Source organism: Vigna umbellata, chromosome 5 (genome assembly GCF_029865625.1).
Source record: "Vigna umbellata cultivar VRB3 chromosome 5, Vumbellata_1.0, whole genome shotgun sequence".
Taxonomy (NCBI): Eukaryota; Viridiplantae; Streptophyta; class Magnoliopsida; order Fabales; family Fabaceae; genus Vigna; species Vigna umbellata.
This window is the reverse complement of record NC_142169.1, coordinates 22,429,029-22,452,156: the sequence shown is the minus strand read 5'-3', so window position 1 is coordinate 22,452,156 and position 23,128 is coordinate 22,429,029. Positions and strand designations below refer to the sequence as shown.

The following is a 23,128-nucleotide window of genomic DNA, read 5'->3' as shown; positions in this document are numbered from 1 at the left end:
TAAGCTTCCTTCTGCACTCCATAATTTCAACATGCATCCCATATATTTAAAAATTTCAATTTTATTCTCTAATATAAGATTTTCATTAGTTTTGAAAAATTCAAAATATATAATATATAATACAAATTTTTTATTCTATTCTAAAATACAAATTTATATTTTAAAATACATAACTCAAAATACGAAGTTTATATTTTGAATTATGAATTTCAGAACATAAATTTAATTAAAATTATATTACCTGAGGAAATGTGTAGAGATGCCGAGGAAGCTGCCAAAGAAATATCTAATTTTTGTGAGGACATTTATCCACAATCCATTCTTCCAACTACACTCCCTCCACGTCATAGTCCATGGCCACCACCGCAACTCACTGTCTCCAACTCGCCGGCGCCACCGTATCCACTCACCGAAGAACTTCCGTTTCCTGCAAGAAGAAATCGGATAAGATTGCATTCAAGGAAACGAAAGAAGGCTTCGTCGACTACGACCGAGGCCTGCACGACGTCTCCACCAAAATCTCCGGCCTCCGCAAGGACAACATCGCCACCCGCTACCGCGTCCGCGTCGCCGGAAACCGCTTCCAGAAGGACTGGACAGTTTCCGAGGTCGCCGACCTCGTCCTCTCACTCGACCTCTCCGACGACATCGATGGCCTACTCAACCGTTGGATAGGCCGCTTCGCACGCAAGAATTTCCCCTACCTCATTAAGGTATTCCGCAATTTCCGATTTTCGTGTGCACCAGTTTGAGTGTTTTTGTTTATAATATAATCAGCATTGGGTCTTTTCGTTTTCGATTTTGTAGGAGTTGACGCAGCGAGGGTCCATTGAACACTGTAATCGCGTGTTCAGGTGGATGAAGTTACAGAGGAACTACTGTGCGCGTAATGATATATACAACATGATGATTAGGTTGCACGCTCGTCACAACCGAACGGACCATGCGCGTGGATTGTTTTTTGAGATGCAGGAATGGAGGTGAATTAATGGATTTAAGTTCTGGATTGTTAAAAGTTTCATAGGAGGAAAAAGTACTTTTGCGAACTCCGTTGTACATTTCCGAATTTTTTGGAGTAAATATACTTTTTGAACTGTCTCAACTGAAATCCAAGCATGCACTGTGGTAAAATCAATCTGCACACCTCAATGTTTTAGAGTTAATTGAGAGAACTTTTATACAACTTAAGTACATTGTTGATTTTAGCTTATGGGAGAAGCTATATTCATTTTACCTTCTCATTTTTTCTTATTTATGCTTATTATTTTAAGTTCTTATGAAAAGGCTTATTCAAACAAGGGTTTATTGTTGCGGGGATTGAATTGTTTCTGCGTTGTCGTGGTTGTAGGTGTAAACCGGATGTTGAGACTTACAATGCTCTTATCAACGCACATGGTCGAGCTGGACAGTGGCGTTGGGCTTTGAATATCATGGATGACATGCTGCGTGCAGCTGTGTGTACTATGCATTTTTCTTCCCTAGTCATATTTAGTGAGTTCAACTTGATGTGATCAACTTTTTAACTTAATTATGGTGTTAAATTTAGTTAAGTATATTTGGTGAAGGAGAGGATGCAAGAGAGCATATTTTATAGTGCTGTAATACTTTTACATCTTTAATGGTCACTTGGACATTTAATTAAATTTGTTTCAGTAGATTATACAGAATATCTGTCCCCCGATGCTGGTGTAGGAACCCTTAGGTTTTGTTCTGGCTACTGTTGAATTGCTTCATGCATCATGTACATGTTAGAAATAAATTATTAGTCCTGGTGATGAGATTTTTGTGATCAAAGTGATCTTGCCGGTTTTAATTTCATTTTCTTCAAACCCTTTGCTGTCGTAAACTGTCAATTTGTAGAATAAACATTTCAATTGGTGGTATGGTATGTTAACTATAAGTCCTGTTTTTGACACACTGACATATTTTTGCAGATACCGCCGAGTAGGTATACTTATAACAACTTGATAAATGCTTGTGGATCTAGTGGGAATTGGAAAGAAGCACTCAGCGTTTGCAAGAAAATGACAGACAACGGTGTTGGGCCCGATCTTGTTACTCACAATATTATTCTGTCTGCATTTAAAAGCGGTGCTCAGTATTTGAAAGCGCTGTCATATTTTGAACTAATGAAGGGAACTCATATTCGTCCTGACACAACCACACTTAATATTGTTATCCATTGTCTAGTAAAGCTTCAACAATATGACAAAGCTATAGATATTTTTAGTTCCATGAGGGAGAAGAAATCAGAATGTACCCCTGATGTTGTTACATTCACAAGTATCATTCACTTGTATTCTGTGTGTGGGCAAGTTGAAAATTGTGAAGCTGCATTTAATATGATGCTTGCAGAAGGGCTGAAACCTAATATAGTCTCATATAATTCACTGATAGGTGCATATGCTGCTTGTGGGATGGACAATGAGGCACTTTTGGTTTTCAATGAGATAAAAAGAAATGGTTTCCGCCCTGATGTTGTATCATATACGTCTCTCCTTAATGCTTATGGAAGGTCACAAAAACCCCAAAAAGCAAGGGAAATATTTGATATGATGAAGAGAAACAAGTTGAAGCCAAACCTTGTCAGTTACAATTCACTTATTGATGCCTATGGATCTAGTGGTTTTCTGACAGATGCAATTGAAGTCTTGCGAGAAATGGAAGAAGATGGAATTCAACCAAATGTTGTTTCAATATGCATACTCTTGGCTGCATGTGGACGATGCAGTCGGAAGGTGAAGATTGACACAGTCCTAACAGCTGCTAAGATGAGAGGAATTAAGTTAAACACCATTGCATATAATTCAGCTATAGGAAGCTATATGAATGTAGGGGAATATGACAAAGCTATAGACTTGTACAAATCTATGACCAAGAAAAAAATTAAAACTGATACTGTTACCTACACTGTGTTGATTAGTGGTTGTTGTAAGATGTCAAAATATGGTGAAGCCCTATCTTTTATGGAAGAAATGATGCATCTAAAACTTCCTTTGTCCAAAGAGGTCTACTCTTCTGTCATATGTGCCTATAGCAAACAGGTAAGTACATAATTAAGATGAATTTCAGTGGTGTGAATCCATTAAATTTGAGACTTCTGTTTCTTTTCCTTCACATTTTTTCATGATAATGATTTAGGGCCAAATTGAAGAAGCAGAGTCTACATTTGACTTGATGAAATCATCTGGTTGTTACCCTGATGTGGTTACATACACCTCCATGCTTGATGCTTACAATGCAGCTGGTAAAATAATTTTTTAATGAGTTAAATATTAGGGTCTTGTTAATATATTAATATATGTATGCTGAATAACAATATTCTATGATCAGGGAATTGGGAGAAAGCTTATGCACTCTTTGATGAAATGGAAGCAAGTGACATCAAGCTAGATACCATTGCCTGTGCAGCCCTAATGAGATCTTTTAATAAAGGTGGTCAACCGGGAAGGGTTCTTAGTCTAGCACAAAGCATGAGAGAAAAAGAAATTCCTTTCACTGATACCATATTTTTTGAAATGGTATCTGCCTGTAGCATGTAAGTACAGATTTTATGATATATTTTTCATTTTACAAGAAGTATTGCACTAAACCTGTCTTTCCCTGTTTTACTCTTTTGTGGGTTTTCTTGAAAACTTCTAAAATGTCCATTTTACCATGGGTATAGTGCCTCCTATGTTAGGTCTAAATTGAGCTAATTAAGCCTGAATGTAGCTACTATATTCCTGATCAAGACATCGTGGAACTTGATCTGACGCTAAATTCTCATGGCTACTACTTTTCATAGTTAGAATTCTATTATTTGCCGCTTTGATTGGTGTAGATGCTGTAAAAGGGTTTTATTTTAATGACAATTAAGTAGTTTTCATATTATCCACTGTTTGCACACATTGTTGTTATTATTGTTCAGCAGAAAATATATTTCTCCACAATAATATTTGGTACTTGTTAATTATATTAATGGTGGAACTTGAAGTTGAATAGCTTGGTTTTATGATGAATTGATACATTTTATACGTTCTTTTTTCATATTATGAAATTTGATGCTTTGGTACATATTTACTTGCCAAAGCTCAGAATTTAATGAGAAGAGTGGGCAAGAAACAAAAGGAAAGATGCCTTCACTCAAATTACATTGGTTTGATTAGCATAATATTTTTTCTTTAGTTAATGATTTTTACTGTTATGTTCCTATCAACTGAATGTGTCTCTTGTGCCATAAGATTACAAGATTGGAGGACAGCTGTTGACATGATCAAGTACATAGAGCCCTCACTTCCTCTAATTTCATCAGGATGTTTGAATCAGTTGCTTCATGCTTTAGGAAAAAGTGGAAAGATTGAAACTATGTTGAAGGTCAGTCAATTATTCTCGTAGGAGATATTAATGTCATCAAGAACAATAAGTATGATTTCCCACCACATTGATATCTTTTACATTACCTTTTTTTTATTTTATTTTTCATGTGTGCAGTTATTCTTCAAAATGTTGGCGTCAGGTATTGATGTTAACTTAAACACTTACTCTATTTTATTGAAGAACCTTTTATCATCTGGAAATTGGAGGAAGTATTTAGAGGTAAGATCTTGCTCTCTCTTTAAGATTAATCTGATGCAGAGAAGTTCATATATGTAGCTAGAACAAATATTAAGAGTTCTAGCATCTAACTTATTATAGTTGAAAGATGAAAATATATGGTTTTGATGGAAAATGAGGGGAAAGTGCTAAAATTCCTATTTATACTAAATATCTTGGTGAAATACTACTGTAGGACAATTACTACAAAGCCCAACCCAACAACAATATTAACAAAAGGAACTTCAACTTTCAAAGAATCTTAATATTCAAATAAACAGTATCTTTTTTTGCCAAAGTGCTTCAAATCCCACACTAGTTCCTTGTTTATGAAGATGTTACACTCTGGCAATTGTACTAGTTTGTAAAATGTACTTCCAGTGAACGTGAAGTAACATTCACGTTAGGATTTGTGTTGACAGTTATTGTTTTACTTAAACCATAACTATCAATTTTGCATAGTGACCTGTAGCAGCAAGATTCTGCATAGAGGGATGATCTCTATTCAAAATATTTCTTTATAGATTAAATAATTATGCGGGTGTGCTCAAAATTTTAGAAGGGAATTACCCAAAATTCACGACTATTCATAGCTAACAATAGAAGATTGTAGGTCTTAGCAAAACAGTCTAGTGAATAGAAACCGAAGATAAGGAAAGAACTAAATTCAATAGATAATTGCATGTCAACTAGCTTTTAAGTGTGGGTTCCCCAAGTATTTAGATGCTTATCTTAGTTTTTCAAGTTCTAGCTTTTATCTCGAAGTATTACTGTGTTATTTTTCTGCTAAAATCAAAAGAGGAGAAATAAGGAATAACTTCAAACTAGGAACACCTTAAAAAAACTATAATTTTTTTATTCCAATCCAGCAAATTGCTTTGAAAGTTGACTAACAAGTTCTAAATGAACAAAATTATTACATGATTTAGAACCATGCAAATTACAGAACTATCAAAACTTCTGTTTTTTTCATTACTGTAGATATTTGGCTTTTTAATTTCATTTTGGGTATTTCGCGTTGTAATAAACCATATCTGAAAAATACGCAAATCCTTAGCAGGTATTGCAATGGATGGAGGACGCAGGCATTCATCCATCAAATGAAATGTTCCATGATATATCTTCGTTTTCACAAAAATGCTGTGGGCACGAAAATGCTGCTGTTATAAAAGAAAGACTTGGTATGAATATTAATGTTGCATTGATGATTGTTTTTCCTTATGTTCATATGAACGTGCTTTTATTCTTTTAGTAGAGGTTTGCTTAGGCATGTAATTGGATGAATGTGCTCCTTTTAGAGGGTGGGAGGGGAGGGGAGGTTTACCAAAATCAGGCTCAATACTAATATCACAACAATGCTTCTATGTCCCTCTGCTTTCAATGATTATCAACTATATTACGGTCGGTGCCTGTCATATGGAATTTGAATTCTATTAACTGATGATTCTTTGAAAGACTCAGAAAGGGGGAGATTCAAATTGCTACCTGGATCTGAAACCAAGAGTTTGCATTAGCTAGATATATTCGAATTTCAATACTTAGGAGTCGCTACTTCAAACCTCTTCTTGCAGTGTCCTCTATTTTGCTTGCTCCTTGTGTAATACAGACGGTTTATCCTAGTCAACTTCAACTGTGTAGAAGTGATGTGTGGGTGCAATCGTAGACTTCTTTCTTATTCAAACTGTTTTCTTATCAAGAAGTTATTTTTTCTACTTTTTTTGCCTGCTCAAAATGGGTAGCAGTTAGACCTCACTGATACTGTTTGTGCTCCCACTTACTGTCATGTACATGGAGGAACATTATGGAACCTAATCTAGAATTGACAATGGTATGTCTTTTTGATGGGGTTACTTTGAGTTGGTGGATATACCGTTTGGACAAATGCTACAGGTGGGAATTGATTGTATTACAATCAATTGTAGCAAATGTTCCATTTTACTACCAAATTTATCCCCTTGGAACAGGAAGAAAATAATTAGGGTAATCAATTGATATCTTGACTTGATTTCTAAGTTCACAACAGAAGCCTCAAAATTACACTTACATTGGTCAATAGACATCTTGTACATATCCTATTTTCTCGTGCCACTCCTGGAAAATAAATGTAAGTGATGGTTTCTTTTACACTTAGAAGAGAATAACACCTTTAATGGCATGTTTTTGCCGGTATCATTTTTTAATAAAAAGCCCCGGTGTTTTCTGTCTTATGATCAGCTTTCATGATAGCTCATTGCTCATCTGTGTTTCAATAGCTACTGCTTTACTCCGTATAGTATGTGGACATTATTGAGAGACACAGATCATACAATAATCCTGGTCATAAATTTGTACAGAATCCTTGAAAAGAAAATCTGAGGATCAAATTTCTTCCAGCCGACCAGGTGAAACTCCGGTTCTTAGTTGACCATTGTCATGGAATCACAATTTGTTTGCTTAGCTGTGACACGCAGGTCCTGCTGTTGCTGAAGTTCAGCCTCTGAGATTTTTTTTGAAGATTGAAGTTAGAACTCAATTTATTGGATCACACGCTACTCTTGTATAAAGATTTTGGGTAAATGTTGATAATACACATTTCATTATTGAATGAAATGAATTTTTTTATGAAAACTATATATCTCATTAAATAAGTGATGTTTACAAAATTTTGTTAGATCAATAAATTTTACTGGGTAATAGAAAAATGTTCAAAAGGGTGTGAGTGATTGAGTTCCTAGCATTTTCCAAAGACATTTTGTTCATTTTAGGTCTGCAACATGTAAATAATATCAAGTTTTGCTCCTGTATATATACTACTGATACGTTAGTGCTGCACTGTAAAATGTAAGGGTGTTACTTCCTGCTGTCAAATTTGTTCTTGTATCCCATCACAGACTTCTGGAAATTTTGATCCGGAATTGGTTTAATTGTTCCGGAAAAGAAAATCTGGTTTGATTGGATGTAGAGAGAGTTGCAGGAATAAGCACACAAAATGTAAGCTCCACTGGATCACTCTTCTAATTATTCCTTCTCACTCATATTTTCTTTTCCACTTCCATAACGTAAAAGGTGACCAACGTGCCTTTATCTTGTCATTTCAAGTTATGTTCTAAATTATGGAATCTGGATTGTGTAGGTTGTTGGAATATAATGTTTGGATTTAGTAATCCATAATTTAGAACTATATTTTGGATTCTTTAATATGGAACCATGGTCCATATTTTTTTTCTGTTGAACTGTTATTTGAAATTTGAAATATAATTTTAGAATACATTTTAAGTTGTGTAATTTGTAAATATTTCAAATTGTTTCATTTGGAATCTGAAATATAATTCTGAATGTTTTAATTCAGAAAATTGTTTCAGTTTTGAAACATATAATTCGAAAGATGGTTGACGTATTTTGGAAGTTGTGAGATTTTTATATATTTAAACTGTAGATAAATGTATTTTAGTAGACGTATTAATATGAGAAGAAAGAGCGGGTAGAAGGAAAAATTGACCCTCTCAAAAACTGTATAAACTCGAGGTTATTTTTTCTTCTGCCCCTCCTGATTTCTTCATGTATTTTCATGGGATGTTTTGAGAAAGTTTAAAATGCCTGTATTTTATATTTTTTGTTTGCAAAATTTGAAAGTATGTTTTAGATTGTATAATTCAATATATTTTTAGATGATAATAAAATTTGGATTATAAGTTAAAATTTATTTTTAAATTATGTGATGTAAAATATATTTTAAATTTTTTTATAATATAATTCATAATGATAAATTTTAAGTTATATAATTCGAAACATGGAATGTTTCTTACCTATAAATAATTTGAACTTATTCACACTTATAAAAGTGCAGGAAAAAAAAGTATGAAAATGCTAAAAGAAATTACCTAAACTTATGGCCCAAATAGGCCCTCAAAGAAGGAAAACTAAGTGGCTTAAGAATTTTATAAGATTGCAATAGAATATTAAAGTAACACTTAATATTATTTAGTTTCGATGATGATACGGTAGGGTCAGTATTATAAAGCAACACTAAAAAATATTCCTGTTTATGTTTATTTCTTTATGGCTTTTATGGCAGTTTTAAGGAATCCAAGTTGGCCTTAGCTGCCTGTCAAATAGTGCTACCCTCTGGAGGACCACATTGGAAGAGGTTAGTTTATTCTAATGCTTGTATAAAGGTGCAAGAAAAAAAATTTGAAGATTATTGAATGTGAAAATGTGCCAACCGAATTCATGGTTGATTACGGATTGACTTGAAAAATATTAATTCAACTTGAAATAGAAGTTTTGTAATTTAACTATTGATAAATTAGTAAATTGACTTATTTTTGAAAACTTACATCTCTTAAACTCGAACAACATACTTCTCAATATCAGTACAGGTATCAGCTATTTCTTTTGAAAAAAAAAAGAAAAGAGTTATCTCTGAATCTTAACCATGTTTAGCCATAAATAATGACTATGTTAATAGTATTCTTAGAATAATCTAAACAGTAAAAGGGTAAAACCATAAGTTTCTCTGACCCTTCAGCAAACAAAAAACAATGAAGCTGCTCTTTCCCTTATTGAGCTCGTGGAACCATATGACAATAAAAACAGACCGTTGAAAAATCGTAAAATAGAAACATTATTTTGCATAGAAAACAATTAGTTATTCTGACCAAAGTTTTGGATTTGTTCCATTAAATAAATGAGAGTATGATGAGGGTTCAGATTTTGATTCTATAAGTAGCAAAAGCTAAGAGATAATAGAAGGAATCTGTTAGTGAAAAGAAGATAAGAGTTAGAGGTATAAATGAATGGGAATTTGACTGTGTGCAAAGGTTATTAAAAGCAAAGGTGTCTGTAAAAAGTTAAAAACAAAGGGTGAGATGTTTGAATATGTGAGCACAAAAGGATAAAGTGATGGCCAGGACCATGTGATTCCTTCATCGATTTTTCTACATCCATCAAACCGTTAACTAAAGTTTTGCATGCAATCATGTACCATCTTCACCATTTAGGGTTTCTCAAAAGTGGTCAAAATTATTCCCCTACATAATAATCAAACAGAATCATTCTCTGAATTTTCTGATCAATTGGTCCTTCCTGTTCACTGATTTTTTTTTTTTCACGACAAACTCGTTGAGAGATATAAATATAGGATTAATGATGAAATTATGTATATTTACATTCATTTAATATGTATTATAAAAATAAAATAGTTGTAAAAAATGAATTTTTATATTTTTAAAACATAGTAAAAAAATAAAAAATATGTTATCAAATAAATATAAAAAAAATGTGTCAACTATAATAATAAAATATCATTTTATTTACTTATTTTTCATGTGATTTATATTTTCTAAAGAAATTTAATGTGATTTTTTGGTTATATATTATACTTTTTTTACTTATTTGATTTTTGAAATTTAATAATGAACATAAAAAAAAGGGAGCAATTGTATTAATAGATATTAGCTTCTCACTCGTTCGTCTAAAAAAACTACACATTGCATCTTTTTTAAAAACTATAAGAACCGTACCGACTAAAAAATAAATAAAAGAAATAGTAAATCATTGTTACATGACAAAAAAAATGCTATTAAGTCTTTATTCTCTTATTTTCTTCTTCATGTTTCTTTTCAATTTCTTAATAATTTATCTTAGGGTAAATGATACCGAAATTAATATTATTTTTAGTTTATTACATTTTAAAAATAATATGTCGTAGTTTATTTTAGTGAATATATAATATATTTATTTAATATGTTGGCTATGCATGGATGAGCGATAATGTGAAAAGGTTTTACCGTCTCAAAACCAATTTTAAATAAAAAGATTAAATATGGTTTTTGCTCTTTCACTTGGTGAAAATTGGAAATTATTTTTCTTTAAAAAAATTAGTTTTCAACTTTAAAATGGTGTGAATTTAATTCTTTAACTAAATTTTTAAAATTTAAAATTTTATTAATTTTATAAATACATAAATTACAAAACATTTAAAACGTTAAATAAATTTAACAAAATTTAATTAAAAATTTTCAATTAACATTTTCTAAAAATAAAAACAAACTCAATTAAAAAAATTTTAAAAATCAATTTTATAAGACTTAAAATATATTTAATTCTAAATAAAATTAAAATACTCCGTTATTATTTTTTATAGTTATTTTTTTTACATTTTTTATGAGATTTTCGGCTTCTTTCAACCTATGCACTCTGAATTTATTTTAATCTTGGATTCGTTTGTCTCTAAATTTATTGGGAGCGTGCTCTATTTTGTTCTTTCTTTTTGTAATTTTCAAACATGTTACTTCTTACCTATCAAAGTATTATTATTATCTTTTTCTTTTTCATAAGGAAGCTTCCTAAGAGATTTTCCATTTTTTGGAAATTGAGATATTCCAATTTTTGAAAAGAGAATTTCCAAAGATTTTGAATTGTATTTATAGTTTTACATGCTTTATTTAAAATAGAAAATATTTTTCTTATTCGTTTATCTCAAACAAATTTTCAGTTAGCCCCCGTTGAAATTGAAATCTTAAACATTTAAACACCCACATTTGATTGATGTGACTTGATGCATTTGTTTGACATTTCAATTTAACTTAATTTGATTACACAATAGAGAATAAAGATAAAAAAACTTGTTGCGAACACTAACAAATTGTTAAAGTAGATTGAGTGAAAATCTAGCAACAAAAAGTTACTACTAAACAAATATGTAAAGAGGTGGTTTGAATTAGGTGAGAAAATAAAAAGAATGAAAAAAAAAAAGTGGTTTGAATTAGGTGGAAAAAATAGAATTAACTATATTTTTTTCTATTAATAGTTTAATTTAATTTATTATTTTAGTATTAATTTTTAATTAATTAATTATTCGTTTAATATTATTATTATTATTACAAAATAGAAATATTAATAAACTATTTAGGACATGATTATGTAACATAAATATTTTACTATATTTATTATATACTTAGCTACGATAATTTTCACATTTTTTCTGTGTTTATATACGAAAAGACTTTATTCTTATCTTCATAAATTGTACTTTTTACATCTTTGATAAAAAAAAATAATTAATTTTACATTCTTCCCCATCTATAGTTTGAAACAAATTATACAGAAATATAGCCAAACTAGAAAATTTTAAATATCCAAATAAGATAATTGTTTGATGATCATTTGATTAAAAATAATTATTATGAAATTGTCATATAATTACGCACTATTACAAACATGAATTTAGGGCATGATAGATAGGTTTAAAGGAATTAACTATAATTATTTTTTCTTACAAACAGATTTCATGAGATTAATTTATTTATGCGACTAAATACTTACTTTAATAACAATAAAACCTACCACAAAAGAATTGGTCTAATTTCATTTTCTATTTTTTATTAAAGATAAAAAATAATTAAAAAAATTATTGGTGGAAAGTAAGTAAGTAAGATGGTGAGTTTAGAAAATAGAATGAGGAGCAGACAACAAGTGGCACCTAACATGCACAATGGTCATACTAATCAAAATCGGCATGAAATGACAGGAGTACCCTCAGGGGGTCCTAGCCGTTACATCGCCTCACAGTACCACTTTACACATTGGTCATTTCAAAACCTGGAAAGGGCATTTCAGTAACTAACTCCACTCATCACTCATTCCTCCTTCTTCCTTTGTAGTTTTCCCCCTCACTCACTCCCACTTCCATTTCACTTCATTTCCATTCCCAAATTCCAATCGCTATCACTCAAACGAACGTACGAACTTCTCTCTCTCAGTTTAGGGTTAGGGTTTTCTCCAATCATGGCTTCGTCTTCCTCCGATCCCGGAAAGTCTGCGGAGACGTCGGAAGCGGCGGTGCCAACTGATCAGCTCTTGCTCTACCGAGGATTGAAGAAAGCGAAGAAGGAGAGAGGTTGCACCGCCAAAGAGCGAATCAGCAAAATGCCTCCCTGCGCAGCTGGAAAACGTAGCTCTATATACCGCGGCGTCACCAGGTAGTTACTTAGTAAGGTTCGGTTTGGAGGAAATGAATGGAGTTTTTTCTTGGAAGTTAAGCCGATCGACTAATGAAATGAATATATATCTTGATTGTTGCTGACGGAATTTTGTGGATTGATTGACTAGGCATAGGTGGACTGGTCGTTACGAAGCTCATCTTTGGGATAAGAGTACGTGGAATCAGAATCAGAATAAGAAGGGAAAACAAGGTTTGGTTTGGTTTGGTTTGTTCTTCGTTTCGGGTTTGGACTTGTGTCAGACTGAAATAGCTTACCTGTTTTTGTTTCCCCTGTTGTTTCGGAATTGGTTCGTTGGACAATGGTTCGTTCGTGGTGGGGCCAGTTTACTTGGGTGAGTTTGCAATGCGGTGCTCAGTTCAGTTCGCATTTATTAGATCATGTTTGGATAAACTTCGAAATAAAGAAACGTGTAGGAGAAGAAATGGCAAAATGGATTAAACTTATTCTGTATGTTGAAATCAACTTATGCACACCTCTTGGGGAAATTAGATGAAAGAGCTTGTGTGTGGGATGAGTTTAATTTAGTAACTTTCTTATCTTGCTCTCTTCTCTAAATGTATAAGTAGAAGTTTATCCAAATATGGTCTTATTCTTTTGCTTATCATCATTATTGAAATTTCTCGCTCTACACCCTTTTGTAAGGTAATGATGTTAGTTGCTGATGGATTTTGGATAGGGGCATATGATGACGAGGAAGCAGCTGCTAGAGCTTATGATCTTGCTGCTCTCAAATACTGGGGTCCAGGGACTCTCATTAACTTTCCAGTAAGATAATGAAAATTGTGTCCTATTAATAATGTATGATAACTATGGACTATTAGTACAATATCTACTATGCCTTCTTTGCCCAAGTTATTACGTAGCATAAGATTGAACTGTTTTGTTGGTGAGTAAGTTTTGACCGTGGAGACTATAGATCCGGTGCCCTTTGATTGGAAAAGGATGTTTGTTATTCTCTCTGGTGAATGTAGTTTTTTGTATCACTTATGATGTGTGTGCTGCAGGTGACTGATTATACAAGAGATCTTGAAGAAATGCAGAATGTGTCGAGAGAAGAGTACCTTGCATCTTTACGGCGGTGTGTGTATACTTAAAAAATGTTTTATATCATGTATCCGTGCTGCTTCTTACACGTGATGCTTTCTGCAGGAAGAGCAGTGGTTTTTCTAGAGGACTATCAAAATATCGTGGACTCTCCAGGTGTGTTAATCTATCAACTCTCTTTTACTGAAGCTGTCTGGAAATTAACTTCTTATCTATATCCACATCTCCTTGGGTTTGGCTAGCTATATATGTGGAGCTAGTTCTTCTCTGCTTTGCTCACAGCTACAGATTTTTATGATCTGGTATAGCTGTCATCCATCCAGTGTATAAAATCTGATGTGGATTTGACCGCTAACTTAAACGTTCATCTTGCATGTGGTGCTAACAAAATTAGTCGGTGGGAGTCGTCATATGGCCGCATATCTGGATCTGATTACTTCAATAGCATGCATTATGGTATGTTATAATCAAATTTAAAGTTCAGTTAATCTTCTAGCGAACAGAGTTATATGAACCATGTTCATTTCTGCTCCACATGTGGCTATTGGAAAAATAATAATATTTTCAACTTATGTTCACCTGTTTTTCTGGTTGGTAATATCATCTCACTGGTTTACAACGTTAAAGGTGCAGGGGATGATTCAGCAGCAGAAAGTGAATATGTAAGTGGTTTCTGCATAGAAAGAAAGATTGATTTAACAAGTCACATCAAATGGTGGGGATCTAATAAGACTCGACATTCTGACTCTGGGACAAGATTATCATCGGAAGAAAAAAAGCTTGGTTCTGCTGGAGATATTTGCAGTGAGCTAAAGCAATTGGAACAGAAAGTTCAACCTACAGAACCTTATCAGATGCCACAGTTAGGAAGGCCACACAATGAGAAAAAGCAAAGAAGTTCTTCAGTCTCTGCCTTAAGGATTCTTTCTCAATCTGCTGCTTACAAGAGCTTGCAGGAGAAAGCGTCAAAGAGACAGGAAAATAGTATTGATAACGATGAGAATGAAAACAAAAATACAGTCAACAAATTGGATCATGGAAAGGCAGTTGAGAAACCATCAAATCATGATGGAGGCAGTGATCGGCTTGACATTGCAATGGGAATGAGTGGGACAATGCCTCTTCAAAGAAATATCTACCCTTTGACGCCATTCTTGTCAGCACCACTTTTGACAGCTTACAATACTGTTGATCCAATGGTAGATCCTGTTCTCTGGACATCTCTTGTTCCCGTACTTCCTGCCGGCCTTTCTCGTACAGATGAGGTTGGTGTAATGACCAAGTGTTTTACTTTATTGAAATTACATGAGAAGTTATTTAACAGAGCTAAAATAGTAGAGAGCGTAATTTTATAATAGATTGTCAACTGATATTCAAAACAAATAATTCATCAAATTCCGAAGAAAACAGTATTTAAAACAAAAATAATCTGCCCGAGTTTGTGTGAGCGTAGCAATTAAAATTTGTTCTCAGTAAAATATGATTTCAATTATCATCTATAACAATCTCTTTTATGTCTGGTATTAAGTGTTTAAGACGAACTGATTTCCTATGCTATTAAGCCAGAAAGGTGGTATCAACAAATTTAATTTGTTATCTCTTGAATATGATGATTGTAAAGCTGAACATTATTACGAGTGCTTCTCTCACTTCTTCTGAGCCTTAACACCAAAAGGTCCCTTTCTCTTCGTGTTGACACAATGTGGAGGCAAAAGGTCCCTATGGATGAAATTTGAATTACAGAGGCCGAAGTTGTAATTTTATATACATGGCAATTATTTCTAGCCTTCTATTACTTCCTGGAGATTTGATTGCCCAGAATTCCCTAATTATCATTTAACACTTTAAAGAGGAAGCAGTTTCCTGATTAGTGAGGGGACAGTTGTTCAATTCGAAATCGTCAGTTACACGAAACAATTGATTGTATATGGTAAGATAAGAATTGCTTGTAACATTCTTGTAAACTCACGTTACCAAGAACACTTGGTTTGATGTGCAGGTTACCAAGACAGAGACCAGTTCAACGTACACAATGTTTCAGCCAGAGGAATGATTGGACATTTGAATTTCTAATCGAAAAATGGCTTAAAGACAAAGCACCTGAAAGCTGAGCCCTGTATCAAACAAAAGAACAGCGTATTGGTCTGAAGTGCTCAAGCAGGTCTACCAAGAGAATGCTCCCATGGCTTTTTTTGCAAGATTACATGGGTTTTTAGAGGTCAGAGAAAATAATATATTTACGGTGGTTTTTCATCGATGATACAATATAGAATTAGCCGAATATTTTCATTTAAAGTCAGATATGTATCAGTTAACATCTCCTTCATGTATATGCAATCAGAGTTAGATAAGGTTTGATTTTATGCGGCATATTCTGTACAGAATAAGAGTAGAATTATGCAAGAACGTGTTCATTAATTGATTACCTTGAGTTTATTAGGCGCTATTTTCTTATACCATTGTTTCTGTTTAATAGTAGAATCTGACAAATAGATGTCTAGAAGTTTAATTTCGGAACCCTAAATAGATTTCTAGTTTAATTTTGGAACTTGCAAATATATTTCCGAATCAACTTCCGATAATTTAACTTTTAATTTATATATATATATATATATATATATATATATATATATATATATATATATATATATTAAAATTGTGTAATTCAAAATATATTTTTAAAAGTAATATATTTATGATTGTACAAATGTATTAAGAAAACACAATGAATTTTGGATTTAGTACCCGTTATTGAACATGCATAAACAAAACTTTTTCGAGCACAAACTTATTCAATCTGTGTAATTAAACAATGTCTCTTGGAACAAACTTACCGACGAAGGGAGGTGAATTGGAGGTGCACCACTGCTAGAAGGAAAGTGAGAGATGGGAATAAAATTTAAGTTTTCATTAAGAATGTGAACATCATTTCATCACCCTATGGGGTGCATGCTCGGAAAATATGGGGTGCAGGAAGCGATACCCTTGTTTTACTCTGCCTCGGGCCTCTTCGATTTTTATTTTTATTTTTGTAAACAAAAAATGAAGAGTATTCATCATTTACCAAATTAAAAGATTTTAATTATAATAAATTAATAATGTCTTTGAAAATTTTTAATTAGTAAACATATTCTTATTCTTATACATAACTTTTGAATTTGCCTCTTTTTTTTTGGGATCGCCAGATTTGTAATAATAGCACCTTGTTGTATGAGGGTTGAAAAAACACATCTACGTCAAGCAAAGGAGAATAAGGAGAGAAAGCAAGGTGATTCAGACTTACAGTTAAAAAGTGAGATTAGATTGAAGTGTGAGTGTTAAAAAAGTTAAACAAGATTGAAAATTTTAATTAACGTTTTAGCTTTGGTACAATAAACTGTGTATTTGCATCTGTAATCAGAACGAGAAGAGATAATTATTATCTCAAAGGTGTTCTCATTTATGTATTTATCGCCATAATACCAATATTTCTCGCACTGGTCTTCGGAAGAAAGCCAAATTTGACTTAACACACATCAATTGAGCGTGTGCTTTACGCCACAACCCCCACCCTATCATTTTGTAGCCGCCCCACACAACTTTATTTTCCACGAGAGATGTTTTTCTCATGTCCAAAGTTTGGTAAGAACAAAAATAGAGATACAAATCATCGCTGTCAAGTTGTTTTTATATTCTTTCTCATTATTGAGTACCAGATATTTGAATTTTAATTAACATAGATGTGTGTTTTTATTCTCATGATTGTTTTAAATAACAAAAGGCTGCATGCAATTTTTAAAAATATGTTTAGTTGAATGAAATTATACTTTCACTTATAATATAATGATCGATCTTAATTTAATAATATTATACATTTTTAAACTATTATTTCATTATATTTAAGGAAGAAAGGTTGCTTTCGAGTTTAAGTTATACCGGTTTTCTTAATCATTATAGTGGTGTGGTTTATTAACACTACCAAAAGGAGGAATAAATAATATCATTTGATATAATGAGTGCACATAAGTTAAACATTTGTCATCCCAATATAGTTTATTATTTTCAAAACTTAAAAGTTATACTTGTTTACTAATTATGTGTTAAAGAAACTGTTAGGTTATTGTATAAAAAAGTTTACATATTTTTTTTTTGGATAAAATCTGTTTTTTTTTCTTCTCAATTATAATGTAAAATTGGAATTATTTTTACTCGAAATTTTAATTGTTTGATTTTTTAAATTTAGAAATTAATGAATGGATTTAGTCTTTCACTTTGAATGGCATTAAATTTTTTGATTGATTTCTAAAATTAAGGAACCAAATGAAATCAAAGTTTCAAACAAAACTAATTTTACTTCTACTTTTGCATTATAACTGATAAACAAAAAGCATATTTAATCGTCTTTTTCTCACTAGCATTATATACTTTTACATTCTTTTAGTGATGTGTCAACAAATTATTAAATTTTGTTTTGAAAAATTATACCGACAATTTATAATATCAATATCAAATTATTTAAGTGTCAAAAATATATTTTACTTTCAACAATAAATGTATGTAAAAACTGATTATAGAAATCTAGATCATACAAGAAGATATTGTCACTGTTTATGAATAAAAGTTATGGTTTCATTTGTTGAAATTGGAGCAATTTTAATCATCTATTTTTTTAGTTAAGAGCTTATTCTTTCTAAGTTATCGTATTAGAGTCTACTAAGTTCATTCATAGGTGCAACGAATGATTCTTGTATAGGAATGATTATTACCACTCCGAAAAAAGTAAAGAAAAAGTAACTATAATACCTATCTTACAAAAAGAACAAGCTATGTTCTTTATTGCTTTCTTCACCTTAATTTCTATAACCTTTCTACTAATTTCTTTTTAGGATGAACTTTCACATTGTTTACTTTGCTAAATTCATTTTATTACATACTGCACCAAAATAGTATCCTTAACAAACAAAAAAATCTGTATATTGCGATGTAATTTTTCAGTAAATTACTTGACAAATTTTAATTCTATTAAATAAATGAGTAAATTATGTTCAATAAATACTCTACCGTAAGGCTAGACAACCAATCATGAACTAGTGATCTCAAATCATATCATTAACATTAATTAGTTTAGAATAAAATGTAATTATTAATAACTGAGTCCTAATTAAATCACAGTTAATTCAAATATAATCTGAAAAATTATAAATACAAGTTTGACCAAATTTTTACGGATACAATTGTTAATTCAAATATCATTCCGAAAACTATAAATATAATAGGTGAGTGTATTTAATACACATTAATTGCTTAAATGATAAAAAAATTTAATAACTTTAATATTAGAGTATCTTTTGTAAGTAACATTTTAATTTGATCGAACAGACATCTAAAATAAAAGATAACTAAAATAAACATTCAAATATTTAAAATACACGTAATAATAAACCGTTAACATTAACCTCAATAACCGAAACAAATAAAATTTCATAGAACAAAAAAAAAGTATATTTTAGAGTTTAAGATTTACATACAATTAAACTTTCTGATTTTCCTGAAGAAGTTATTTTTAGCATAAAAAACTTATAATTGCTTTTACTATAAAAGTTTTCTTTCCCACACGATCTTGATTTGATTAATTTTCTCATGTTTCTTTTGGTATATAGTAAGCTTGGATTATAATTTTTTTAACACTAAATTTGTGCATAATAAAATTGACTTAGTAATTTTTTTTAACTTAAATCGTGCATGGACAATTTCTTTATGTTTGAACTAAAATCGTGTATAATAAATATAATTTTTATTATATTATGTATGAGTTAGAGTCATGCATAACAAATGTCATTTAGACTACTTTTTAAACAAATGTTGTGTATGTAAACATAACTTTTGTTAAAAAATATATAAAAAATCATGCCTGTCATGCATAACATCGTTTCAAATATAATACAAGAGAAATTATAGTTGAGACACGTAATATCAATTTAGTTATAGAACAATAAAAATGGCATTTATCATGAATGATTTTGATTTAAAAAAAATAATCATAAACTATGTTTGTCATACACAACTCTAGCTCAAATATAAAACTGTTTGACTTTAATTATAAAAATTACAAGTAATCTTTGTCATGCACAAATTCAATATAAGAAAATGTACAATAATCATGCTTGCTAATACAATTTTAATAATATTATGAAAAAAAAAATCAAATCTAAGCTGTGTACATTGAATAATAAAATGAAAATTGATTATATCAAACCTAACTTCTTCAAAGTATTTAAACACGTCTTCTTTAATAAGAACTTGTACTTTCCAAACATAATTTACTCATTTGCATAATGATTTTTATTTATTTATTTTTGCAAAAATGTACCATAATGATTTGATTACTCTTTGGAAGTATATGTTTATCTTCCCTAACAATTGGTCACAAATATATTAATTTGTGAATGATGTGATTCATGATTGATATAATTGTGCTAACTAACGTTTCTTAATTTAGTATATTAATTTATTTGTTTTGATGTATCGTATTTTCGTTTCTTATAACCTACTTTATATTGCATTAATGCACTTAAAATACATTGATTTGCTCTTATCAACGTTATCAATGTAAAACCACAAAAATAAAATATTGAACTGTGTTTTATAGTCTTTTAAAAAAGTTCAGAGCCATATGTTTTGTTGTTTAATTATGTTAAAAACTATCAAACTAAAAGTAAACAAAGTACAAATGATAAAGAAATGAATCAATGGTTGAGAAAAAAAGTAAGTGTTTGTGGGAGGAAACACAATATATATTTTTATTATGATTTGAAATTATGTCTAATCAACAAATTAATCAAATATCAAATATCATTATTAGTTGATAGACTATTTTTCTACTATCACTCCTCTTGAGTGCAACACCCTTATGCTAGTATTTCTCTTAAATTTTTGCAACACAATAATGATAAAAAGAATGATTTGGAATAACATACTAAACCTAACCCGTGTAGTCTGAGCTCTCAATATCTTAAAAGGACAAATATAAATAGTTAATTCGTGAGGATAATAAAAAAAATTTAAGAGCTTTACAATAGTTTAAGGGAAGATGAGTTTGTAAGACAATAAGGTAGTTTTTTCTAAATTTATTTTCTTATATTTTTATTTCATATGTTCTTTTTTATATAAACTTAGAGGGGTTTATAACTAGCTAGTTATTGAGGGGTACGTCATCTTGTATATTTATTAATCTGTACTTATATACTTATTTATTTTTATCAGTTAATAATTATGATAAAATTTTCATTCATATTTATTATGAAAATAAAAATTATTTTCATTACATTATTATACATATAAATTATTTTTAAGTACTACTTTTGAAAAAAAAAACTCTTTTCAAAATCCTAACAATGCCACTTTGCTTGACTCCAAGGCTTTGTTCACTTGGAGGAGATGATTTAGGGAGAGCGAGTGAATGAATTTGAGGTAAATTTTTTGTTATTTATTTAAGTGGATTTGGAAGCAAGTGAAAGTGAATTTGAAGTAAAGTTTGTGAGGATTACGGTAGAATTTGATTGATGTGAGAGATAAAAAAAATTGTTTAATTGGTAAAAATTAAAAATTACAATGTGATAAAAATAATATAAAATTATATTTATTAATAATATATTTATTGATAAAAAATATTATAAAGAGGAAAAAAATCAAAATTATTTTCTACAATAAAAAAATTGTATTTAAGTAAAATTAAATAATTATATTTAAAATATTTTTTAAGAATAAAGTATTATTTTATTCAATACTCATATTTGAAATATTTTAACCAAATAAAGTAATTAAAAAAACAAACCATTTTAAATTAAAAAATTATTTCAATTTAATGTATTTTAGTTCCCCAATAAAAATGGAATAAATTGATGATAAATTATAAAGCAAAAAATAATGAAGAGAACACTCTTCCCCAGGTTCTCTACATCACCCTGTTCATTCTAGGTCTACCACCAATCAATTTATCATGTACCTTATAAATGGAAGGGTAAAATGAATTTTTCATAAATAATCAACGCAAATCCCTTCCCTTCACCATAGATAAAAAAAAATGTAATGTATCTCGCAAATCTTCACTCTTTCTTCTTTCCAAATTCATGAAAATGAACACGAATTATTCCGCAAATCCGTCTCTCCAAATTTACTTGAACAATAAAATTCATTGAAGTGAACAGAGCTTAAAATACAAGCAGTTAGTCATTAAATATAATTATCTTTAAAAGAGACACTTGTCAGATATAATAATAACTTAGTATTATATCTATGCTTAATAATAAGCATATGACGTTTACAAAATTTGAAATATATTGCATTGAATTAGTTACAATGTTCAATAAAAAAATATTATTGGTTAATGTGAATTTGTGGATAAATGACAAAAACTTAGTAATAATTTTGAAAGTGTATGTTAATAGGAATGAAATTCATTACTATTTCAAGAGAAGAGATACATAGGAAAATTTATAAAAAATATTAGTTATATTTTTAAGATAATCATGTATTTTGAATTTATGTTTTTATTAAAATAATATTTATTTCAAATATATAATAACAATTAATGTAATTAATAATAATATAATGATACTCTTAATCATAAATATAATAATACTTAATTATAAATAATAAATATGGATATTGCATTAATAAAAATAAGTTTAAACTATTTCATAATGTTTAACTAACTTTATTAGGTCATATTATTTAATATATCTATTTGATTTAATAAGAATAATTGTAATATTCAAATATAGTATAGTGTAAAAATAGTTAGGTACAGTATATAGAGAAAAAAAATCATAAAAGTCTTGATGCTAAAACCAGAGTCAGTGTCAATTTTTATATTCATGACACTAAATAGAACGACTAGAGTTAAAATTCAAGAGTTTTTAATGGATAAATAATAGACAAAAGTCATTGTATTTTTTTGTTGTTGACATTGATTTATTCTTGACCAAATGAAGAATGAAACCTCCTATACTTCTAGAAAAAAAAATCGTTTAATGTTTGAAGATAAGGAAAGGACAATGGATTATAAAATGTGCAAACTCTCATAATGCAACTTTCATTAAACAATTCCTCCAAATTTTAATAATCACCATACATTATAAAACAGCCGACCAAACCGTTCTTGATTTACAATAAGAGATTTTCTTATTTCCTTTTTATTTTTCTCAATGTTTCTTATATGAACACACAAGTCCCACTAAGTTAAATATAAATATTATGCACCAAATGGCTACAATAATGCATGTTTCATTCGGGTACCATAATTCATTGTAAATTACAGTAATAGTCTGAAAAAAAAAGACAAAAACAGAAATTAGGTGATATTTTACTAAAAAAAAGGACAAAATTCATCACGTGTTTTTTATGTATTTGAAATAGCTAACGGTCGACTGTTGATAAGAAAAACTCCCTAAATATTATGATAATTCTACTTTTACTCATATATATATATATATATATATATATATATATATATATTTTTTTTTTTTGATACAGTAAATAAAAGA

The 23,128-nt window shown here is 30.2% G+C and overlaps 2 protein-coding genes across 5 annotated transcripts; both read left to right on the top strand.

Annotated features, from left to right (window-relative positions):
• The first annotated feature begins 268 nt into the window (after positions 1-268).
• Positions 269-7,407, top strand: EMB2654 (Tetratricopeptide repeat (TPR)-like superfamily protein). Of its 2 annotated transcripts, none has more exons than XM_088116453.1 (10): positions 269-713; positions 808-980; positions 1,349-1,454; positions 1,935-3,044; positions 3,142-3,247; positions 3,334-3,538; positions 4,224-4,356; positions 4,474-4,578; positions 5,633-5,756; positions 6,909-7,407. In XM_088116453.1, exons 1-10 carry the CDS (start codon positions 354-356, stop codon positions 6,977-6,979), a joined length of 2,493 nt encoding a protein of 830 aa, XP_087972579.1. In that variant the 5' UTR covers positions 269-353; the 3' UTR covers positions 6,980-7,407. The 2 variants fall into 2 exon arrangements, with proteins under 2 accessions (XP_087972579.1, XP_087972580.1); XM_088116454.1 differs by having other exon boundaries at positions 270-713; positions 5,636-5,756.
• A 4,772-nt stretch (positions 7,408-12,179) lies between these two features.
• On the top strand, positions 12,180-16,058 carry LOC124843412 (Integrase-type DNA-binding superfamily protein). 3 transcript variants are annotated; one of them, XM_047320154.2, is made up of 9 exons: positions 12,180-12,536; positions 12,667-12,749; positions 12,883-12,891; positions 13,237-13,325; positions 13,565-13,638; positions 13,710-13,760; positions 13,999-14,060; positions 14,238-14,869; positions 15,604-16,058. In XM_047320154.2, exons 1-9 carry the CDS (start codon positions 12,343-12,345, stop codon positions 15,655-15,657), a joined length of 1,248 nt encoding a protein of 415 aa, XP_047176110.1. In that variant the 5' UTR covers positions 12,180-12,342; the 3' UTR covers positions 15,658-16,058. The 3 variants fall into 3 exon arrangements, with proteins under 3 accessions (XP_047176110.1, XP_047176111.1, XP_087948249.1); XM_047320155.2 differs by having other exon boundaries at positions 12,183-12,536; positions 14,232-14,869; XM_088092123.1 differs by lacking the exon at positions 12,180-12,536 and having other exon boundaries at positions 12,733-12,891; positions 13,203-13,325; positions 14,232-14,869.
• The last annotated feature ends 7,070 nt before the right edge of the window (positions 16,059-23,128 follow it).